General features: G+C 38.5%; 1 protein-coding gene across 1 annotated transcript in view; it reads right to left on the reverse strand.

Annotated features, from left to right (window-relative positions):
- Positions 1-24,684, reverse strand: part of PRTG (protogenin) — a 126,445-nt gene that overhangs the window by 4,782 nt on the left and 96,979 nt on the right. Inside the window, exons 12-16 of the mRNA XM_030578237.1 lie at positions 8,099-8,194; positions 7,366-7,552; positions 5,174-5,301; positions 4,132-4,302; positions 376-558 (exon numbers count right to left, since the gene is read on the reverse strand). Of these exons, the coding sequence (XP_030434097.1) occupies positions 376-558; positions 4,132-4,302; positions 5,174-5,301; positions 7,366-7,552; positions 8,099-8,194 (765 nt within the window). The remainder of the gene's footprint in view (positions 1-375; positions 559-4,131; positions 4,303-5,173; positions 5,302-7,365; positions 7,553-8,098; positions 8,195-24,684) is intronic.

A 24,684-nucleotide genomic window follows, 5' to 3' on the forward strand; every position in this document is an offset into this window, starting at 1 on the left:
GACACTAATATATCATACTAAATATGGGTCTTTGATTACATTTTAAATGCCATAAGGGAATGATCACAGATTGAAAAAATACAGACAGCTACAAAGTTGAAATTGATGGAACATTCTAAACCACATTCAAGACAAGAATGTGCATTTCAAATCGTACATTCTCTGTAGCTGGGAAAAAACTGAAAAAAGCAACTATGCAGACTGGGACAAAAAACTTCAAAATGGTTTCAGTTAGAAAAAGGGTGCTGTACTCATTACAGACACAAAAGGATGTGGCTTTTGCATAATCCAAGAAATGAGTATGGGATAAAAAACAGTTACAGATCTTTTTCTCTGGTACTTGACAATGACAGTAACTAACACATTTTTACTAACTTGTGGCATCTGCTGAATCTAATCGTTTAGGCCTTTGGTTGGACTCCGAAGTCTCCTTTGGCAGGACTGCAAGCTCCACTGCATTTGAAAAAGGTCCTTCTCCCACCTCGTTGGATGCTGCTATTTTAACAATGTAGACATTTCCAGCCACCAGGTTCTCCAGCAAAGCCATGGTTATTGCTCCTATTAAAAGATTGTTTTAAAAAAGTTTAAGTTAGGGAAACAATGCAGGGAATTTACTGGAAGTTAGCTAGCAAGGGCTAAATTCAGCCCCTTTCTTCCTCACAACCTTTGACTCTTGTGTAGAAAAGAGAATACAACCTTTGCATCCTAACCATCAGATACAGGATTTGAAGTAAACAGTGACAATCCCTTCTCATTCTGTCTGTTGTATTCTCTCTGTACTGTACGGGTAAAGCACACACTGGTCATTCTGCTGTTACAGTAAAGAGGTACAGTGATACAGTGCAGACCCAAGATTCTAGAACTGACCACACAGAGTCAGCAAACTTAAATATGATTCTAACTGCATTTCACTATGACAATATTTGCATTGTGATCCACGCTCCAGGAGCTTCCCACCATATAGTCTGCGATGAGCTCCCAGATTACAGCTCCTTCTTCACTGACATCATAATGCAAATATGACACGGCATTGGGATGCAGGCAGCTGAATTGAAACAAACAGAATCTCAGGTCGGTTTGGCAACCTGAACGAGACCAGTTTGGGCAGCATCGTCCTGTAATTTTAAAATTAATTCAACCCTATTTAGTTCCAGCCAGGTTCAGTTGATCATCATATACCCAAGCAGGACTACAAAGAAAAAGATCAGAAAAAATGTCTCTCTCAAATATGAAGGCAGCCAGAAACACAGATTATATACATGAATAGGACTCAGTCATGTAGTACTAGCACAAGCAAAACTCCTATCAGAATCAATGAGGATTTTTCCTTCATAGGGACTGCAGACTGGTGCTTACAATTCCAACTGCTTTTTAAAATGCCATAGAAATACATTTCTGTGTTTCTTTTTGCTATTGAAATATGTTATTTTTCTTTCCAAAATAGGGGCAGCTCCAGGACCTAACATATCCCTGTGCCTCTCCATAGATTCCACTCACTTAGCTACCCCAGCTTTTCCATAAAAAACATCCATTAGCTAAAAGCACTTGAAGTCAAATGTAAGGTATCTGTAACCAAAGGAGCTGTAACCATCAAGGGTGAAAGGTTATTTTTCAATACTAGAGGCTCTTTCCAGCAGCTCCTTTTGAATCAGCTGCACTTCTAAAGCAACTAAGCAATTTGTGCTGATTTATTGCACACCAAGTGTGTAAAGGCTGTAACCTCTGATGCACTTCAAGTGAGTTTGGAAAAAGGGATAGGGGAAAAACAAACCAAGGAAGAAAGATTCTTCACGTTGCAAATAAGCAACAAACTACAGCAACAATTCAGACTCTGCTGTTGTTGACATGAGGTAGGTCAAATTAAGGATTTTTAAAATGTTGGTGAATGGATAATAATCCTCAGTGTTATTTGAAATGTACCCTTGAAGTCTGAGCTGGGAAGAACTCTTAGATCTCTTGACAGTTTGGAATCTTCTGTAGAAGGTTAGTTTGAGAATAAATTAGTACCAGGTGTTACATGTGACTAGCTGTTCTTGTCAAAATGAACATTAAAAATGCTACTACCTCAGCTTTCCTGCCAAGGGAGGAACATGGGACTATCATTGCATTTGTCCAAACTTCCTTTCATGCGCCCCTCAACATATCTATCACTAGACTATTTAAATCTAACCTTAAAAGAGCAGAACAGCTTGTTTTAAAGTGTCAGAAACCTGAATTATTCCCTAATCCTCAAGCTTTAACCTATCAATCAAAACACAAAATCAGTGACTGCAAAACTGATTGAGATTGATGGTTTTCCATTTGCCTGCCCGCTACAGCATTTTCAGTATGAGATCACATGAAAATCATCAGTGGTCTATTATAAAAACTACAGGTCTCCATATCCCTTGTTCTAAGTATACATAGCAAGTTTTTACTGGAAATTGCTGCTCATGGTTTCCATAGTTAAGATTGAGTTGAACTATATATTTAAACCAGGAATTCAACCACTCAGTACTATATGATGAATACTGCATGTCTTCCCCAATATTACACACTTATACTTCAAGTACAAAATAAATTTTCTGAGATTTACAAGTAAATCTGTTAATTATCTTATGAATTAAAACGGGTCCTTGAAGAAATTTAGCACTGAGTGTCAGAGCATTTTTTGATTCAAATGATCTTAATAATGGGATAACATGTTCAAACTTCCACTTCTAGTCAAAACTCACTGAAATCCCAGGTACTGGCTACGTTTCAAGACTTCTTTAGTATCAATCATATTTTTACTGTTATTCTTCATAGCTGAACTGTTCTCTTTGGGCAGAAGTTGATGAATAATGTTCTACTACACAGAATTTCATGGAGAACAAACACCTTTCAAAATGTCTGCCATCGCCCAATATTCTCACTGGGACTCAGGACACAGCAGCTCTTAGTGAGTGGCTGTTTGTAGAAAAGCATCTCTCTCCAATTGTTCTCAAAGGGGTTGTATGTCTCCATCTCCTGAAAGCATAGGGGGCATCCGTCATTCCTGAAGTGCACTTGGCTTCACTCTCATTGAAAGTAATGGGACATTGAAGCCATTCTGAAAAAGGGCAAATTCTTTGTGACTTTCCCTGAGGGATCGTCTTTAGACTCGAGAGTCCATCCTCTGCTGACAAATAAATTTTCAGTTATGAAAACAAAAAGAATTAAGCCTAGATTTTTTTCCCCTCAAAAGTTACCTATTGCACTACTCTGCCCTACAACTCCCTGGGTTTCTAATGCTTGTTTTAAGGATAATTACATCACTGCTGGACATTATTTACCCTAAATTACTGATATGTATTCTGATCTCCATTTCAATAGTTTTTCTGGGAATAACAGAAGCCTATTGTTTAGATGCAGCTCTTCAAAGAGCAAAAATCCTACTCTGTAAAAATGGCACCTTCTTACTCAGCAGATCTGCTTTCTGTTTATTTAGCGTCATCTCAGATTACTTTTGTGACAAAATAAGCTTTATTTTTACTTTTTCTTCATGTTAGTACTGCAGACCCAATACAGCTATACAAGAGAATGAGGTGGATTATATTCTGGCTCTTGTATCATCAATATAATTAGTTAAATTCCAGTTGCAAAATCCTTACGATTGGGGGTGAGAAGCCAGAAAGCTTGATGTTTGGAACCCAAATTGAGTTTGCACAGCTAACAGTCAGAATTATACCAAAAAAAATGGACTCCTGCAATGTCATTTTTAAAAAGTCACTTTTCACAGTAACGCAGCACTTTAGGAACTTGAGATCTGCAGGTGTGCACTTAAAAATGAAACCTCCACTATTATCATGACAGTGGAGCTTTGTGGAGCTGATTAAGTATAACTGGATTTATGGAAAGTTTCAGTTCATTGTACAAGCTGAATTGCAATGCTCTGCAGAAGGCTTCTCTCTCCACTCATTTTGTTCTATTTACCAGTTTTAAATGTCTTTCCACCACAATCCAGTGAATAATTCTAAACTAAACACATTCAGAATCGTCATGGTATTGCCATGAAGTTTAGCAGCACTTTTTTTCTTTTGTTGTTGATCACAAGACATTATGCTATTTTCAGTTCTCTTACAGTAGATTGCCACAGCTTTTCCAGCTCTAGCATTTATGATTATAGTTTACCTTCTCTGTGTAGCACTTGCCACTCTCCAGCAATCCAAGCTTTCCTAGATGCATAGAGGATAGTATAGCGAGTAACAACTGTTTCAGGACCATCAGGTGGCTTCCAGGAAACCAAAGCAGTATCATCTTCTATCAAAGTCACCTTCACTCCTAGTGGAGGGCCAGCTGGCACTGGGAGAACAGTAACACAATATTATTAGGGTAAACTTATTATTCATATGCACTTAAATTACTCCAAAGGAAAATGATGTTCAGATTCTAATACCATAGCAATGGCTATAGCTAAGTTCTAAGCAGACAACTGGGCAAACACACACCAGTGTCCTCAAAAGCCACTTCCTTTTCAGTTCAAATTTAGTCTACAGCTTAGATTTTGTAAAATCTAGCTTTTAGAAAAACCTTATGATCATGATTTTCCTTTGCATTCAAATGGTGACAGTTGTGGTATAAACAAATTAACATTTCCCTTAGTGCGTGTCACTCAAATACTGCAGCAAAGAGGTGAAAGTGAAACTGACTTTACTATCATAGTCCAAGCTGACAAATGCAAATGCATAAACAAGCATCTCAAATAGTGAATAGGAAATTGGATTTTTAACATTGCTTTAGTTTTGATAGTTTCAGGTTTTGATAACACAGATAAATATTTTTTCCTCCCAAAATATATGATTGAACAGTTGACAGTCTTTTTCTTTATTATTTTTAATGTGATAATTTAAAGCTCTTATTTATGTTATTTTAATCCAAATGATATTTACGGAGGAAGCAAATTACATTTTATACTCCATCAACTGTGGATTTTCTCTCAGAATTCGTATACATTTTCTCAGTTGCAAAAGAGCGAGGGTATGCAGAAATGCAGTTAGAAGGACAATCCTGACAAACAGGAGCAATAGTAAAGCAACTGGGAGACAGATGAAAGACAAAATTAACTTAACAAAAATCAAAACAGACTAGATGACAGTTTCCAGGCCCAATGACTTAGAAAACTTCCTTTTTAATACAGTACTGTTACTGGCTAACCATACCCTACTGCCCTTACCTTCTGGAAGTGTGGTATGGTAAACTACTGGACTCCAGGGACTAGACAACTGATCCACATGCAGTCGAACTGCAAACTCATACTTGGTTTTTGGTTCTAGACCTTGAACCAACATGTGAGTTTCCGACCTACACAAAAGAATTATAAAAGATATTTAATACTAAGGGTAGCTGATGGTTTCAAATCCAGATGAGATCCCTTTGGCACTAATATGCAGTTCACCCCTGTGCAGAGGACTAGGCTTGTGGACCAGTTAAACGTATTCTGAGCTGTCCACCAGTGAATGTTACTCGGGGTATTTAGGGTGATGCTTATAAGTCACAGTTTATTAATCTTTAGAAGTTGGTCACCAAATTAATGAGAAATTTGGATCCGCTTTAACTCTTTGGGGCCATATTCTGCTCTCAGTGATACCTGGGTTAATTGTAACGTTCCTGACTAGCAGTACTGACATCAGGGGAGTAACTCTGAATTTACACTGGCATTATAGAGCACAGAATCTGTCTCTGGCCATTTATTTAATCTCTTGTGTACTTTTTGCATCTTCTGTGTTCAAATTTTGCAAGCCTGTATTTGAATTTTTTTATTTTTGTCAGAAATGGGAGTTTACTGCCCTGCTGCAGTTATTTTAAGTACAAGTAACAATGTGAAAATTATACCACATCTAAATTTTAAAGTCAGAGAAATGTATTAGTAATAAAATAAAACCTAGGTTTTAAAACAGCACTCTCCTTTCCTATATACCTGTGGGATACTTTATTATTAATTAACACAATCAAAATACTTAGCACTGACAGAAGTTTTCATCGTCTAAGTCTTTTACAAGCATTAACAAAGCCTTGCTGTGAAAGCAGGTAAATATTAACCCCATTTTACAAATGGGAAAATTGAGGCAGAGAGATTATGGCTCAAATGCCATAAGTGATCTCTAATTTGGGCGCCCATCTTGAGACATCCAGGCTAGATTTCTAGACATCCTGAGCACCCACAACTCCAGCTGAATTTAAGCAGAATTGTGGGTACTTAACACCACTGAAAATCAGCCAACATCTCAAATCAGGCACCAAAACTAAAGAAAAATTTGGAACCAAGCTCATGGAAGGGTATGTCAGAACCACAAATAGGACTTGATCCTGCCAGTAATGCAAAGGGCAGCCCTATCACATGAAATCCACAAAAGCGCCGAACACAGCTTGATCCTGCTGGTACAGATCCCTAGTTGTGCTTGGAGTGGAATGTGTTACACATACACATCTCTCACAGAGTCCACGAGTATCTGGCTCTGCAGAAGCAGGCAGAGAGGGTGTGGTGCCACACCCGCGGCACACATGCAATCTAGGTGGCAGCAGGTGAATAGAGATGTCTCCCTCTCACCAAATTCCCCTGCGCCTATCAGCTGCAACTATAGGGGCCATATGCACAGACACGGACTAGGCAGTGACCTGGCTATTTCTTGATGAGCACCATGGCCCCAAACACAGGCAGCCTTAATGGAGTAGCAGCATCTTGGAAGACTGGCCAGCCCATGCTGTGTGCCCATCTCAACCAGCTGGAGAGATGACCCCAGACAGACTCCCCCTCCCTGTGCAGTTGCAGAGCCATGCGTTCCTCTGATGCTTGTGCTGCCTCTCCATGGGAACTTGTCCCCTGCCACACGGCAGGCTTTGGATTCTGCACCACTCCGCACACTCCTTCAGGGCTCAGTGCACTCAGTGGCACGCTGAGATCAAGCTATGTAGTTTAATCCTAGGATTAGATCACTTGACCATGTCCTATCTTTGCCGAGTTTATCTGTAAATAGCACATCTATTTCATTATTAATACTCTTCCAGTCTCTCTTTTCTTTGGACAAAGAAGAGCTCAGAGATACATTAAACTTCCATCACATCACTGACAAGCAACTCAGCATTCGTGTCCTTATTCCATGACCCAGCTACGCTGTGGAGCAGGGCTGGAACTGAACACCTCCGCCCCACTGAAGAGAAAGTGGCAGGGAGGAGACCCGGTTTGTCAACAAAGGTGAAGAACTACGGTGTTCTAATAGCACCTTCTAAAAATCAGAACTGGCAGAAGCCTGGAAAAAGTAACTGTCTTGCAGCTGGGGGAAATGTTACAGTAAACGGTAATCACAGATGAGAGAGTAAAGAGGAAGGATCTGGGGAAAAAAGAATAACTTGCAGGACTGTACATACGTTTGAAGGTAGAGAACCAAAGAGGCATTCTGCAGCCCCACAGGATTACAGCGAATGGTGTAGTTAATGACTTGTGCGGAGGTAAACGCAGGCCTTCCCCAGTGGAGGTAGATAGAAGATGAAGTGTTAGCTTTAGCATATAGGTGGTGGGGTGGTGGTGGAGGAGGAACCATACGATCACGGACAGCTGTTTAAACAAAGAGAAGCAAGATTTGTTTCATGAACTCTTTACAAATGTTGGCAGATTAGATAAGTCTGAGTAGATAAGTTTGGATCCAGATCTGATATTTCCCAAGGGTAGACAGCACTCAGGGGTTTGGTTCAGACTGTTACATGATTTCTAGCAAAAACTAGCACCACATCAAGAGATCAGTCCAGTTAGTCTAATTAAAAATGGGCATAAAACATCAGCAGGAACAGTGGAAATATCTCTGAAAAATCATTGACGGGATGTAAGGACTAACCAGAACGACAAAGGAAGGAAGTGCTGCTTGCTATTTATCTTGCTTTTCCCAGTTGTATTTCACGTTTTATAAGTACAACAGAAGACTGTTGCTAAATGGTGCTTGGGGAGGATTCGGGGGAATCTGCTGTTGTCACAAATGCTGTGATTTTTTAAAAAGTTTTATAATTTGATATTTTATTAAGATTAAAAACACAGACATGCAGGGCTGCTATGGATCCTGAACTGCTCAGCTGTTACTAGACTGGATAATGCAGCTTCAGCACTTACAGACACATCCTGGAGTACTGACTGTTTGGTCTGCCTGGTAACCTTCTTCCATGCTATTATATGCCAATAGCCTTACATGGTACTTTCTTCTGGGATCTGCACAGATAGAAAAGGAATAATTAGATTTCAGACGAAGAATACAGATTTTCAAATATCTACAGAAACACTAGGATGCTGCTGCGATCCGTTTGATCCTATTACAATTCTGGTTCAAAACATGCTCACTGGAATCAGGGAGTAACTCCAATCTTGCTCCCATTGGCCTAAACCAGCGTTATGTCATAGACTTCAGCGGAGTGGGATGATTCTCAATTTCCTTCCACGGCAATGGCTCACTCTTGTGGCTGTAATGCTGGATTTTACTGACTATTATTCAGTGCATAGAAATAACATTCAGAATATAAAGTAGGCTATTGGGATAGAGAGTGTAGATGAGTTCTAGATACTGAGATTTGTTTCTGGAGGATGGAGTGCGATGGGACAAAGACAGGAGGGTGGGACAGGAATCAACCAAGAAATGATATGGCCATGGGCCTCCAGAGTTTACACAGTGAATACAATAATGCTAATTAATACATCTTCTGATTTATAACACTAGCTTTTAGGTGTTTTCTTTAAAGCTGATTCTGGCTTGCTTAATGGGTCACTGTCTACCTGATTTTTTTTTAAGCTGACTAGTTTTTAAAACTTCTGTTTTCTAATACAGCTCCCTTTATGTCTTAATTTAAAAAAAAATCCTTTAAACATTTTGTTCTAAGGGTTTTTCTGCTTCCCTGGTGGGTTTTAGATAGATCTTTGGGGTAGGCCTAAGAGTAATCCTACCAAACGTGCTTGGGCCTTTTCTTTCTAGTCTTTGAAAATCTTCACCAAAGTAAACAAACTGAAAAATAGAGAAAAAGTGTATTTTTTCTTCTAATCTCTCAGTTTTATTAAATTTGTGTGTTATTTGCAACAAGAGCGTACATAAAGTTTTCAGATTGATTTTCAAGTTGATAAGTGTCCCTTTAAGGAGTAAATATTCTGCTACTGCTACATAAACTCTCCATTGCTATTGCTGGAATTCTTATAGTGCTATAGCATTGGGAGATGTGTTAGGATGTTTTCCTGTGTTATTGTTCGAGGATACAGGATCTATTTCCTTCCAAGAAGATTTAAGTTAAAACGGACATTACAAGAGCGTGTTGGCCTTGTCTGGTATTTTCTTCATCCTAAAATGTCTACATCATAGTTTAATTTCAGAAAGAATAAAATTATCTTCTTTTCTGTTTAAACTAGTATTTAATGCAGCCCATCTCAGATAATTCGAGTGGACTTAATTCAGTGACATTTCTTAAAACAAATATGACCCTTTGCTTAAGTTAAATCCTTAGCTCCCTCTGCAGGTCCTCTGCATTTCTTGTACCATCTTAACAAAATCTCGTTAACCTGAAAATTATTAAGTTATCATTATGGAAGTGTCACAATCTATATTTTGTAAAATGCTTTCATGATATTTTTTAAATAAATGAATATATTGACTTACTCAGACAATATCTAGGAGGGATTAAAGAAAAACAACTTTTAATGGGATTCTGTTGGGTAGGTAATGCTGCAAGTGAAGACTTTGTTTTAATTATTTTTTGTTACCAAATTTAATACAAATGATTTTATGATTTTCAGTTGTCAGTGAAAGAGTTTGTTTGGATTTAAATTCTCCCCTGCTGTATTTAAAACAAACTTTGCAGCAAATAAGTGCATATGAGAATCAAAAAGTGAAACTGAACAATATGTTTTCATTGTCCAAGCAGAATATAATGCTACAAGTAAACAGCAAACGATAAAAGGAAAATTATTTTTAAATATTCTGTCAAAGTTAAATAATAAAGTGTTGTAGTAGCACAGGTAAGGAAACTTGTTTACATTTTTTTAATCTGAAAATATAGCTTTATAAATCTATTAAGTCAAGTGCTATTAGTCCACAGACTACAATTAGAAAGGCAGATACAGATATCTAGATTGATCTCAAGGAAAAAATAAAATAAAATATGTCTGGATGGGTTTTAAAACTGGAAATTTCAGCAGAATGTCAAGATAGCATGGTTGTCCCAAGTAACTAAACGAAATGAGAAAAACATCTGAGCATTTGAAAAACCAAAAATGAGAGAGAGATGAACATTCAAAGTATCCAAAAGTTGAGATATACCAAATCCTAACTATTAAAACTTCTTAGCATTGAAAAATTAGGTTAGGAATCTCATAAAAATGGCATCTTATTCTTTCCAGGGCTTCGTGCTTGGCCAGAAACACTATCATATGATATTTAGGCTCCTCTGATTCTAGCTAAGAGATCTAAGAAAACTTTATTTTTTAACTTACATTTAGTTATAAGAACTTCTTTCAACATCCCAGAGAATGATTTTTGTGGTGAGGTTTGTAGGAGCTGTTTTTCATTTATTATTTGAAATGAATTCTCCCATCCTTTGTTGGCAAAATCCAGAATTCAAATACTACTTAGCAGGCTATTAAAGAAACACCATATAGCCAAGTGGTATTCAACTGATCAAGTTTCACAGTCTATCCTTTTCTTTATATAAGTTCCTCCAGAGGAGACCTCTGCTGCATTTCCGCAAGGCACAGGATGACAGACATGACAATCTATCATCCTGCAGAGCACCTTCAAAAATGCCTTGTGCCCTTTGAAAGTGGTCACCCAGAACTGATCATCTTCACTGGGCAACGAAGAATAGCTAAGGCCTAATGTCCTGCTGAGCTGAATGAGCCTGTGAGGTCTGTTTATACTCACGGCTTTTTTCTTAACCTGAATTCCTCATTAACACTTGATAAGACTTGGGGAGTGGAGGGAGAATTTCACTGCCAAAAGTCAATAAAAGTAACTTTTAAAAAACATCTTGTCAGACTATTTTTAAAATAAAAGCATCTGCAGCAGTCTGCATCAAGTACAAAATTTAATATAATTGCTCTTACTCTGGTATAATATGAAAAGCTTCAAAGACCGATCACATAAAAAACATTAACTTTTATATAAACACAAACAATCTGTTCCTTTTTAACAAGAGAAGCTCTCTGAATTGTGTTTACTGTTTAAAAGCAAAGTTCTTTACATAACATATCTGCTACACTTGAGACAACATGGTTCAATTCCTAGCTAGGTTGCCTAGATCAAAAATTGAATCCATAATCCTTGTAGAGAGTTTACTAAGCTGCCATGCATTGCTGCATTTCACAAGACTCTAGGTTTCATGGCTGAGAAAGCACATATTGGCATTATAGCCTGTTACTACTAAAGGCTGCAGCATTATGTACTGGACAGAAACAATCTAAACAAAGTGGAGATCAAAAAGGATAAAAGGACAAAAAAAGGATGTAAGAGGAAACTGTACTGAACAGTCAAAGAACACAATATAAAATCACAAATTACTCTCATAATATTGATACAATATCCAATTCAAAGGATATCTGCAAAAGATATATTGGTCAAGACTTTACCATATGCAAAACAAAGTCACCAATACCTACAGGTATGTTTCTAGCTCAGATAAATCAGGAAAAGGAATTTTCACAATCTATTTTATGAAGGGGAAAGAAGATATTTTTGTTTTGCAATAGCTTGTATTTAGAATATAAAAGGCATTATTTGTTGGGTTGGTTTTCTGGCTTGGGATATGATTTATTCCTAGTTGGCAATCCCAATACAGACTTGGCATAAACACTTATCTTACAGTTCATCAACCGGATCAAACAGTATCTCTCTAAAGCCAGGCATATCCTTGGAGAGAAAACAAACTTAAGGGGCTTCCTTATCTTTATCCAGTATAGGTATCCTGAACAGTTTAAACATAAATCACTGATAAAAGATTGGTGATGGCATGCCCACCCGGGGTCCGACAGTCTGGAGTTTAATATATGCCATCCATGTACATTAGACAGCAATGGGGTGGCTTCAGAACCTCATAAGTCCATGCAAACCCCACAGAGGCCATCACTCATGCACGGAAGTAACACATCCCTGCCACAAAAGATTGTTGCTATTCAGCAACAACTGGGTTTAGGGATTCACTTAACCAACTTCACACAAAATTCAGTATCTTAATTGAAATAAAAAACTGAATAGAAAGTAAAGACATTGGCTGGCTGTGATATATTTGAATAGTTTGATATAATTATGAACTAACGGTTTCATTTAACTCTAGAATGTTTTCACAAGTTTTACTGTAATTGTACTTCTACAGTACATAAACTAGTGCATAAACTGTGAAACATCATGGACCAGATGCTCAGATCATATTATCTGGCATAGCTCCAGAGGTCTCAGTGAAGTTATGCTGAGGATCTGGTCTATATATCTGATACCACCAATAAAATCAACATTAAAAAAAAATATGACTTCAACCATAAATTGTACTTTGATAGTGATATTTCAATAAAATAAGCATCGACAAGGGCCAATGTGTCTAAAATACATGGATTCTTTTAAAACATATTTACTTAAATGATCCTGATCGAGATTAACCTTCTTTGCTCAAAAGTATTAATATTTAACTAGTCTTGATGTAGGACCTACAGAATCTTCTCACTAGGCTGAAAGCTGTGCAGTTTCTGTAGGTACTTTAGTATCTTCTGGTGAAATGATATTTTGTAATCCACATCCCTTCAATTCACCCTCCCCCAAAATACCTCAGGGAGCCACTACTACTATCTGATGTTTCTCACAGCAACAGGACACTAGAGGGGAGTATTCTCTCTCTTCGGCAGCTAACAGGTTTCATACAGTAAAACTACACAGCTAAATAAGGTTAACACATATTTTTAAATTATGTTTACTTAAATTTTAAGTTGCATTTTGGACTTTCAATTAAAAAGCATATATTATAATCTGAAGTAACAGAAAATTGTGAAAGTGGTTAAAAGTTCTCATAAGAGGTCTTGGTAAAACAAAGTTTCACTCCTGTACTTTATCTCATGCAATTCCAAAGGTGTGGTTATACCCATGCAATTCACAGTTACTAAGCATATCTATAGCTATAGCATATTGTTATTACTGCTATACACCGAGTTATCAAAATCAAGTAAGAGCTATAAGAAAAATCTGATTCTAGGAAGTGGTTTTTTTCTATTAAGTTATCCATATTTATTCAGTATTTCATATAACAGAATGGTCCTGATGTCTCGGCACTGAATGGTGATGGATTATACAGTAATCCAATTAAAAAGGAGCTCTCAAGTTACAGTCCTATTTTCATGGAAAGTCAATTCATTCCCCAGGAAAATGAGGGCAACATTACTATAGAATTTTATTATGCACAAGGAATCCAGAGAACTGCTGAGCATTGTGAAAAGTCAAGGAGACTTGACTTCTTGGCAATACTGCTACTCAAGTATTTTAGAGCCTGCCATGCTTTATTAAGCATAACTATTTTACAATTTACTTAATAACTACATCTGTTGACATCAGCTCTGCTTCTCGCAAATCTTTCACTTCCCTTTTACTGAAGCCAATCAATGTCAAAATAAAAGAGTATTCTTTACAAAACGACAGTCAGCTAGGAATCCTTGTGTCCTAAGAAAGTTTTTATAACTCTTTAAAAGACTAAATTGAATGGAAACTTTTAAAGATACATGAAATTACCATCTAAATACTATTTAAATATACAGGGCCAAATTTTCAAACTAAGGCACCCACTTCCAAATGTACTTATTCTAAATGGTACCAGAAATGCCCTTTACTGTACACTGGTATAGAAGTAGCCAGTCTATTAATGTAAACAAGGACTTAACCACCAATGTGCCAGAACTGAGTTACAGTGTATGTAACAGAGCACCAAATTCCTTAGGATGAATAACATCACAATGATCTTATTTAGTTCCAGAGTTTCTAAAACATTGTGGCAAATAAAGAAAAATATACCAGATGACCTTACATTGTCCAAAACACATTAAGCGTCTGCTAACACTCAGTGGCCTCTGAAATGAAAGTTGAAATCCTAGCTTCTGCTGGGATATGAGCAGTGATGAGCTGCCAAAGTCTTAAGAACCGGTTCCCTACTGGTTCTTCGGTGGCACTTTGGCGGCGGGTCCTTGACTTGCTCCAGGTCTTCGGTGGCATGTCGGTGGCGGGCCCTCTGAAAACCCGGAGCGAGTGAAGGACCTGCCGCTAAAGTGCCACAGAAGACCCAATAGGGAACCATCCAGTGAGTACAAGCCCCCTGTCCCATCCCCCCCATCCATGTACTGCCCCCGACTACCCCCTCTCAGAACCCGCAACCCATCAACCCCCCCTGCTCCTTCCCCGACCAACCTCTCCTGAGACCCACTCTAACTGCCCCCGAGGATCCCACCCCCTACCAACCCCTCCATTCCCCATCCCCTGACCACCCCTCCATAACCTCCGCCCCCTCCAACCGCTCCCTGCCCTTTATCCAACCCCTCCTCCCAGCCCCAGCCCCGCCCCCTTACCATGCTTCTCAGGGCAGCATGTATGGATGCTGTGCAGCCTGCTGGAGCTCACAGACCCATCCCCTTACCATGCTGCTCAAAGCGGCAGGAGCTGCAGAGCTGCCCAGGAGCATTTCAGAGTGCTGGTGCCCGCGGTGCAGCACGCTGAGGCTCTGCGCGAGGTGGGATGCGAGGTTGGGGCTGGGGGAGCCTCCCCAGCTGGGAGCTCAGGTGGGCCGGATGTGGCCCGTGGGCCAGTGTAACGACAGAAAAACCTCCCTCTCCCAATTGTCCACCCCTTTAACTACCGATTCTAAACCAGCTTCTAAATTTAAGAACTAGTTTGCACGAACCAGCTCCAGATCACCACTGGACATGAGGTTACTGCCATTTTACAGAAGAAAAAAGATTCCCTTTGTTTTGTAGATGCTTCCCCAAGTGGTAAAAGCAAAATGGAGAGAGAAAGGAATGTCTCCCCACACACAGGTTGATTCCATTTGCTGGAGTTATACCTTGTTACTGCCAGATGGTGTCATCATGCACTTCCAATGAATACACTGCTAGAAAGAGTGGGGGCGGTGCAGAAGGAATGTCTGGATGAGAAATCAGAGGATAACAAAAAAAGCAGCTCCTGATACCTTTGCCACTAGTGAAATTATTAAATATAATCATTCCACTCAAGACTGCACAAACAGAACTCCCAGGAAAGTCACTAAGAATGATTTTCTGCAATTGTCAGTTCTGTATTTTCCGTAAAACTTCAAAGATTTTCCATTATATAGATAGACCTTCCACATTATTTTATATATATAATAATAATATGGAAGGGGTGTGTGAGTGTGAGAGAGAGAGAGAGAGATGAAGAACATTTAATGTGTGCTCCCAAGAGCATATTTTACACATCAAACATCCTGCGGGACAAACTGATGGTACTAAATCAAGAATTTTATAGAGCTGTGTTTGCTGATGTTAACACGGCCAACATTTTGGCTTTCTGGCAAATGCATCATAGAAAGCATCTGTTTACAAACTATTTAGCCGAGGTTAGAAGAGAGTGTAATATTGCAGCCCCTAAAACCCCTGTCATTGTTTCTTTCAGCTGCTGCATGTTTGTGAAGCTCCAAAGGCCTTGAAAGGAGCCAGAGCAGAGCCAACAGGTCAGGGCTAGATAAAATTAAGAAAGAATCCGAGGTCAGGACCATGAAAGAACTCCCCCCACCCCCACCCCCAGAACAGCGAGTCCACCTCCAGCAGCCTTTCATTCAATACTCATAAAGGTTTAAAAGGCGAGAGAGCACTCCAAAAGCTGAATTTGAAATTTAAAAAATAAATCATTCTTGGGGCATAAACAGATAAAAGAACCTAAAGAAAATAGGGCATTTTAGTACCACTTATTACTGGTTCATATTAAATCCAGATACTGGACACTCTCCTATACCTCACTGCTCTGAACGTCTCAGTTCTCTGACACACTGGAAAGAAAATGATTTCTCAGTAGATAGAAAGGAAAGGCTTTCTCTCCCTCCTGCCCCACCTTCCTCCAGGATGAGAATTGTATGGGATTGCTTAAGAAAACTGTCATTCTAGTGCCTGAGATTCTGAGCATACCAGCAACTTATACTTTTCAGCCCAAGATAGTGATTTAAAAAGCTGAGGACGGGGAGAAGAGAACGATGTCAGTGTTGCCCTAACATACTAAATATTTAAAAACATGTTTTTTTCTTTCAATTTAAAAGTTTTTGAAAACACTATTGCCCTTTAAAGGCAGAAAGAACTGATAGGGTTAGATCCTTAGGTTTCAGTTCTAAGGATAAACTTATCTGGCCAAATGCCCATTTTTAATTTAATCTTTTGTGCTCCCCCCACCCCCACTTTTTTTTTTTTTTTTTTTTTGCATAACCTACAGGTCCATTGTTGTGTAGCAGTCCGACTGGATAGTTCATTGGTCTGGCTTTACAGGGTGACTGCACTGCCCCTAAGCCCATCCCTTCAACACAATAAACTCCAGATAATTATTCAGAGAAGAGGCCAGCAGCATGGGCTGCTGTGACATCTGGGTCATGGCCTTTGACACAGAATCTGGGGCTAGCCAAAGTCTGCTCCAAGCAACAGAGGTCCAGGGGAATTATTAAGGGGGAAGGGTGGGAAAAGGAGAACAGTGAGAAACACTATCCTTAAAAATGCACTTTTGAAGCAAAGTAATGTAAATACAGCAGAAACTTATTAGAAAAATAAGCAAATACATTTCAGATACACAAAGCAAACGAGAGGGAGACCAGTGCAACAAACACCACAATGAAATAAGAAGTTTGAAGAGGTGTTACAATATATATACTGAGAGCAATCTCGTTTCAAAATAGGCAATCCCCCTTCAGTAGTCCTCTCACTAGTTTTTATATATATCCATATTTTTTAAAATGTGCCTATACACTGCTCTCGGTATGTGTACTAGATAAGATGTATGGGTAAAACACACAAACAAAAAGTTATTATAGCAACACTGTCACATTATACTTTAAACAATCTTCTATATGTGCATTGTGTGGCTATGTGACCTTTACTAGTTTAATTTTTGAATGTTTAGGGAGGTTTTCTTTTCTTTCTTTTTTTTTTTTAAAAAGGGACTTGGAATTCCTTAGAGAACTAGAATTAAAACACAGCTCTGAAAATACAGAATTACACATTCTGAAAGCTTACAAATTACCAGAATTTCACATCCCAAATAGTTTACACTTCAATTTAAAGATAATTGAAGATGGAACAGAGACTGTCTGTGGTACTCATGTTTTCCAAATAACTGAAAGGGAAATGATACAATTTTTCTTTCTACAACATTGTGAAAGTTTATTTGGGTAGAAACTAGACCATATGACAGATGTGAGTCAATCCCACTAAACAGTCTAGCTTTCTGTGCCTTTGGATGGCTCTTGCTTATTTGTCTAAACCTGAAAAGGCTCCATATATCCTTTTTGTAGCTTTGTTCTATCCCCTTGAAGGGCCTCAGGACAAACACCACCTCACACCCCCTTGCAGTAAAAACATCACCTCTCCTACTGCCTACAATCAGCAAACGGGGGTGGGGAGTTGCGGAAAGAAATTCCCTGACCTTATCATTTAGGTATCTGAGTGGCTGCAGAAATAAAGGATCTATTTCAAGAGTTTCAAAATCTTTATGAAAAGACTAGGCAGATTTCAGAAATCCTGGTTATTTGACTGTTTTTTTTTCTTTAGAGTAACATAACACAGTATTTCTTCTGGTAATGTGCATATTGTTTTGGATCAGTTCCTGCACTTTTATTATTCTATTTAAACTTTTTTCTAAAACAAGAAGGGAAAAGCCATCTTCCAGTATTATACTAATAATACACTTTAAAACATCTGATCTATCCTAATGCTAACTAGTTTGGGTTACAGTTTTCAATCTGAGCCTTACTAAAGAAGATTTTGGTTCACATTCTTAAAAGCTGACTTGAAAATGATACTAGAGGCCTGGACAAACACCTAATTTTGATCTTTTGTGCCCCTCTTTTCTTTTGGGAAACCTTTTCTTTTGTTCCTGCCCAGTGGGAGGAACGTAGCTCATTGGCCCTGCTCTGTAAGATGAGAGCACTGCCCCTAAATCCACGCCCTCCGAGTACAATCAGTTTAATGGAATTATGTAGAAAGCGGCCATCTTTGGAAGAAGAAAGGGGATAAAGAATATCCAGAAGAGTCAACAGAGCCTTAATTAACCCATATTTCTAACATGGATACATCCGCTAGGAATTCATATAGTGAACCTAATTTGCTCAACAAGTATCCATGCTATATTTAGTGAATCGAGCAACATTACACTACAGAATAAAACTAGCTAAATGCTTCTATAACCACATTTCAACAGGGACACGATAAGTGTTAAGGATTTATCCTTCTGAATTAGCAGGAAAAGACCAAGAACACGAACGGTTTTCAAAAAGAAGTTCAACCATTCCCACTAAGAAGAAACAGTTTTGATAATTTGCCTGATCTTTGTATTCATAAAATGCTCTCTCAAAAAAGCATCTAAACAATAGGGTAAAACTGTGCTACCAAATTTGGTTTAACATCTGTTTAAGTAACTGCCATGATAACACACATATATTCATTGTCAGACATATAGCATCATCTTACAAACAATACATTTTTACGCTCCGACAGAGGGAATCTATTCATGGCACCCAAACTTCCCCCGAAGCTATGAAATAAATTTCCTTTCAGAACTAACATTTCTCTGTTGGGCTGTCATGGGCTCCCCATGCCATTTTGACCCTTTTGTGCAGCAAAATGAAAACACCATCTATCATTTCTTGTACTACAGTGACTTTCTAGGAGGTGCACAGTTTCATTGCAAAAACATCTGTGTTTGGTGACCCTCGTCCCAAATCCTGAGAATTAGGAATGCTGCTGTTGCAAGCATGCTTACAAAATGCAAGAGTTTCAGGTAGGCTACTCACAAACAGCTTAGCTTTCTCTCATGGGTGTAGTTTGGGAGGAGAAGGGGGGCGGTGCCCTTCCCAAGGGCAAACTTTGGGCAGGCACAGAATTTGCCCCTCCATGCCTGGCCTGTTGGCCTGACTGGAGCTCCCCCTCCAAATATAGAAGTCAAACTAGACCTATGATTTCTCCTCCATTTGATGGCAAACAGGAATTGCAATGGTTAACTTTCAAATCTCCATGTATAAAACAAGTCAGCAGTAACAGGAAAACTAACAGTGGATGAAAATAGAATACGTATAATCAAATGATCCTTATTTTAATTATGCCAAATATTATTTACACATCTCATGCCCAACTGCAGACAGGGCCAACATTTCAGTTGTAGGTTCCAATTTTGTGGGTGCCTAAAGCCAGCTGAAAGTGTTTGTGCTGGGGCCTGTAAGTATGTCACACACTAACTGGTACTCACAGGTACAAATCAGGTAGCTGGGTACCCAATCTGCACGTGCAGTGTGTATGTATATGCAATTTTGTGAGAACAATCACTTACCTGCTCAATTTGCAGATGCAAATTCAGAAGCTGGTTAAGGACAATGAAAAATGTGGCCCTTAACTCCACTGAACTTTACAGTGACAAACTGAATGGCAGCTACAGAAAAGTTAAATAATGATCTAGCTAAATTTATGTAGACTAGTCTTGCCTTTAATACAGCTTTCTATAGCATCTTTAATATGTCATTTGCTGAAGTCAAATGAACCTGTATTAAAACTGGCTTAACAGACAGGGCGGTGAGCAAGTTGCCTTTATAAGTCTGTTTCAACACAGACTGCTTCAGTGCACCCTCTGAAACTTTGGCACATAGGATACATAATGTTAAATTTGCAAAGCAATTTCCAATTACAGGGGTTAATAAGACAGGAAGGAATGGATCCAAACAAGGATTCTTGAACCAGCCATCAGTTATCACCTTCTAGGGATTCCACCCTTGTGTCTCAGGTCAGCAGGTGATCATGCATTTGTGTGGTGGGCCCTAGGGCGTGGAACTCATCCCATCTCCCCAGGGACATTCATCTCAGTACATCTCTTCACACACGTACATTTCTGACTATTTGTGTTACCTTCCTCTTCCCACCACCTTTTGCTTGCCTCTTTTTTTGTAGGAGATTCTTTGGTATGTTGTCTAGCCTCCCTCAGACTTGGGCATAATAGATTATTATTAGCCTTTGATATTTCCCATCAACAATACCCTAACATGTGATAGCACTTCTAAAATATGCCTTGAAAGAAACAGCCATTTGCCACTAGATCAAAAATAATATCCAAGAAACTAGTACAGCTTCTGTTCTAATGCTATACTCAGTAGTATGTGTAGTTCATAGAAAGTGCTTTAGGAAGAATCTGCACAGGGGAATTAACTGAAAGTACATCAGTGGGAAATTAAGCCTGAGATGCATTAATTTAATTTTGTTGTTTCTTGGGCATTTTCAAGCAGTCTCAAATTTGATACGGATACTCCTCTGAGTGACCAGGTTTTTTTGCTCCTGGTCTACAAAAACCATATTAACCTTTCAGAATAAATTGATTCCATCTAAAAATTTGTTTCAACAATAGTTTTGTCTCTGCAGGCCCAGGCTCTTCTGTCCTAGGATTATGCACAAGATGAGTTACAGAATATTTTCTAAGTGGAGCAGCAGGTCAAGCTAATGCTGTTGCTTTTATGAGTTTTAGTCAAACACATAATGTTAACACAGCTTTAAGAAATATTTAATTCTCAGTCTTCTGGGAAACACTAGGAGCTAAACTTCCTGTGGGTGTAAATGGGCATACCTCATTTCCACCAGCACTGAAGCTGGCCCGAATGTTCTCAGGCACTCAAATCTTTTCCTCCTCTTCACTGAACAGCAGTTTAATTCTCTAAGCTTTGCTCTAAGCATTGATATGCTTCCCCAAATGTTGTTTATTGTCTTTTAAAAGCAGCAGCAGTAGCAACAGGGGCAGTCTGACAGGCTTTTAGGCCACCTGAAGCTTTTTGGAAATCCTAAGCTCCTCTGACTGACAGTACAGACTCTTGCTGTATCTCTACTCCTTGTGGGCTGCACCCTCTCTGCATATTTTGTAAAGGCAAACAAGTTATTTCCAACTATTTGGAAACAGAATCAAAATGTTTTGAGCCCCGGATAGTCCTGTTCTTTAAAGGATATATTCTATATAGTGTAGACACATGAAAATTAAAAAGTAATTGACTTTTGACGAGGGGCGGGGGGACAGGTCCACAAATTTAGAAGACTGGAACATAAATTCACTGACTGTGTGTCCCTTTTCCAGATATGTTTATATGCTTTCATGCTTCTAAGGATGTGTTTCTTGGTTTTATAAACTGGAATACAGAGGGTTGAAAATTTTCCATCACAACTGTTTTTGACAGAATATTGGTTTTATGAAAAAAAATGTTTCCACAGAAAGGGTCTGTTTTCCACACAAAAAAAAAATGTTGTTTTTGTCAAACTATTCCAGCCAAAAATCCAAAAGATTTTAGCTGAAATCTTGTGTTTGAGGTTTTTGGCTGAAAAGTTAGAAGTTTCCACAGGAAATTTTTTTTAAGATCAGCAGTAATTCAAATTCCTCCCACAATTTTCTTCCAAGTGAGGTCGTTTTGGAATGGGGTTGGAATAAAGTGTCAAATATTCTGCTAAAAATCTGAAAGTTGCTAACCATAGTCAAAAGTTATTTTTATTCATCTTTCTTAATGCATTCAAGATGAGATCTAAGATATATTAGCATCTTGATTTAAAAAAAGACCAAAGTTCAAATAACTCCTGCCTCAATGGCTCTTTATGTGAAGGTTTATACAGCATTTAAAAACCTGAGCCAAGACAAAAAAAACTTTGTTAGACTGGCTGATTGATTACTTAAATAAAATAAACAAAATATCACTTAGGTCATATTTAGCCAGTTTCATTTGTACATATCTAAGAGTTTCCATTTTGGACACTGATGGGGACACTGAGGCCTAGGGAAGTTTAAGTGATTCACCCAAGGTCACATAGCAAGCCAGTAGCAGAGCAAGGAGTACACTCTAAATCTACTAACCCTGGTCTATTCACTGTCAACAGTGCCTCCTATTAGTAGGATTGGGATCGAACAAATTCAATGTTCCTGTAGCTGAAGTCAGATTAATTAGAGTTGGGTTATCCCTGGTCAATTATAGGAGAGCTGTTTCTGATACACTACCACAGCAATAGCTACAGGTGTATAATGCTCATCACATACTTGATATTTAGATGATATGACAACTGGTGCTTTGTACATATATTCCCACTACATAAACGAACTACTGTAGTCACATCTGACCATCTGCTGCACAGAAGGTGCAGTGTGCCTCACGTTATTATTCCAGTGCCCAATCCAGGGAAAGACAACTTGAATAAATGGCTGTCATAACTTGAAACCATCTCCTCTTTCCCAGAAAGATGGACAAGTGATTGTTTTGGCCCCTTGCCATTCATGAAGGAGATTGGTGTGATCATGATGCCAAAAGCTATTTACCCAGAAAACATTAGGGATGTAATAACCAGAATATAAATTCCACTAATGAGGGAAGTGCCCCTAAAGAACAAGCTGTGATCTAATCATCTGAGCACAGGGTTGTGAATCTGGAGACCTGGCTCAATCCCACCTCTGCCACTGATTCCATGTGGCCTTAGGCAGGTCATTTAAGCGCTGATTGTTGGAAATTATGAGCAATCAAAACTCATGCTGGTCAATAATAGCTGTGACTGCTCAGCTATTCTCGCCTTTTCTTCTCTGTGTTTCAGTTACCCAGTTTGTACAATGGGGGTTATAACACTTGCCTGTCTTGTGAAGCTCTCTGGCAGCTATGGATAATAACACAGTATTATTGGTATTAGTAATAATAAATAATAAATAATAATAAAGAGTAAAAATATGAGAAATTGATGCAAATAACCGTAGTATCACTGATAGTCAGGAAATATATTATCAGGGCCAGGGTCTACCAATGCCTGCATCCCTTTGGCTTTTCTTCCCTGGTTTCAGAGAGGAAAGACTGTATGTTCCAGTGCAGGTCTTAAAGCAGCTGCAGAGGAGGTAGGCCCAAGCAAAAGGAGAAAGTGGAGGATTGTTGAAATCTGATTGAATACTATCTAAATAGTGCATGCACTTTAGATAAGCCGAATAGTTTACCTTTCAGTTCCGCAGTTTGAATGTTTTCATGTTTTCTATCAGGTATTATTATTACACTGTATTCAAAGCATGGTTCAGCTTTCCTTATTGAGGAAGATTTGTTCAAATCATCTCACTGTATTATTGTGCATTACACCCAGGTCCAAATTTTGAAAAAGTATGTGCATGCCATTTTGCACTCCTTTGCATACACAGTTTCCATATCTGTGCATTTAGAAGGCCATTGTACGCAAATGAGTGCACACTACAGGCAGAAAATGTGGCTCAGGGAGTACTTCGTATTCTACTAAGCATGGGTCAACTAATAAATTCCTCTTGTCCTACTTCTATAACTATGTTAAACATCTTTGCTTTGCAAGCATTGACCAGTTTGACTCAGGGCAGTACGATTTTGCCATTCGAACACTGAACACAGAAATTTTTATTTCTGGGGGGAGGAGGGCAGCAGTGGGGAATGCAGGATGCAAACATTCCACTTTTTGTTCAAAACTAAGTTTCCATGAAGCTATTTCAAGCACAACTCAAAGGTTTTGCAGAGAAATTTCACAGCAATTTTTCTACTCCACAACAAAAACACCCTTTCCCATCTGCCAAAATTGCTTTTTTTTCTTCCTTCCCACAAGAAACCCAGGCAAAACTGAAAAATAATTTGCTTTTCCACAAATACATATTTCACCAATGGTGAAAATTGCTTCATGTAGCATTACCTACATGGTAGGTATGATGTAAGGAAGGTATTATTCCAGGCATGTGAATGCCCAGAAAGCATATTTGCTTATCCTTAAAAGTGTATTTGCTTATCAACAAACCCAGGGCTTTTTGCAAACTCAAGGTATTAACTTTCCCATACAGCTTTATCACAAGTGCTCAAGTATCAATTCCTGGACAACAGAAATCCAGCAGAAATTTATCACTGACCCTAACATTTTGATCACAACATCTGGACTTTAGTTAAACAAATGAAGTTAAAAAAAGAAAAAAGAGAGGAGAAAAAATTAAGAAATGTAACTAGCCCTATACAGCAAATGTTTTCTTCTGTCCACTCTGAAGTCTCTTTCATGTGCTAATGGTGGCATTTTTTTAAACTCTTCCCCTTTGACTTACTCAGACCTTTAAGGACCTCACACATCTAATGGTTCCTCACATTCACCAAGAACAATCGAGAGAGAGGTCTGGTGGCTGACATGCAGTATGATTAATGGACAATGTTTGTTTAATTTCCTACCACAGGAGTTTTCTCTAAGCCTTCTCCAAGGAGTTGTTGCTTTACAATTTGGGCCTTCATTAGAAAAATACTTAAGTCCAATAAATAGTGAATTAAATAATATTGCCCAGATATATGTGCTTTAGAAAAACAAATCCACATATTTAAAAGTTTTACTGGAACAAGGGAAGCAACTTTTGTAACAGCACTGTAAGTAGTCGCTTCTTTGTAAGAAATTATGAAAAATTAACTATCATTTACTTCTATTTCAACTGGCTTCTTTTAATAACA

This window comes from Gopherus evgoodei, chromosome 10, assembly GCF_007399415.2.
Source record: "Gopherus evgoodei ecotype Sinaloan lineage chromosome 10, rGopEvg1_v1.p, whole genome shotgun sequence".
Classification (NCBI taxonomy): Eukaryota; Metazoa; Chordata; order Testudines; family Testudinidae; genus Gopherus; species Gopherus evgoodei.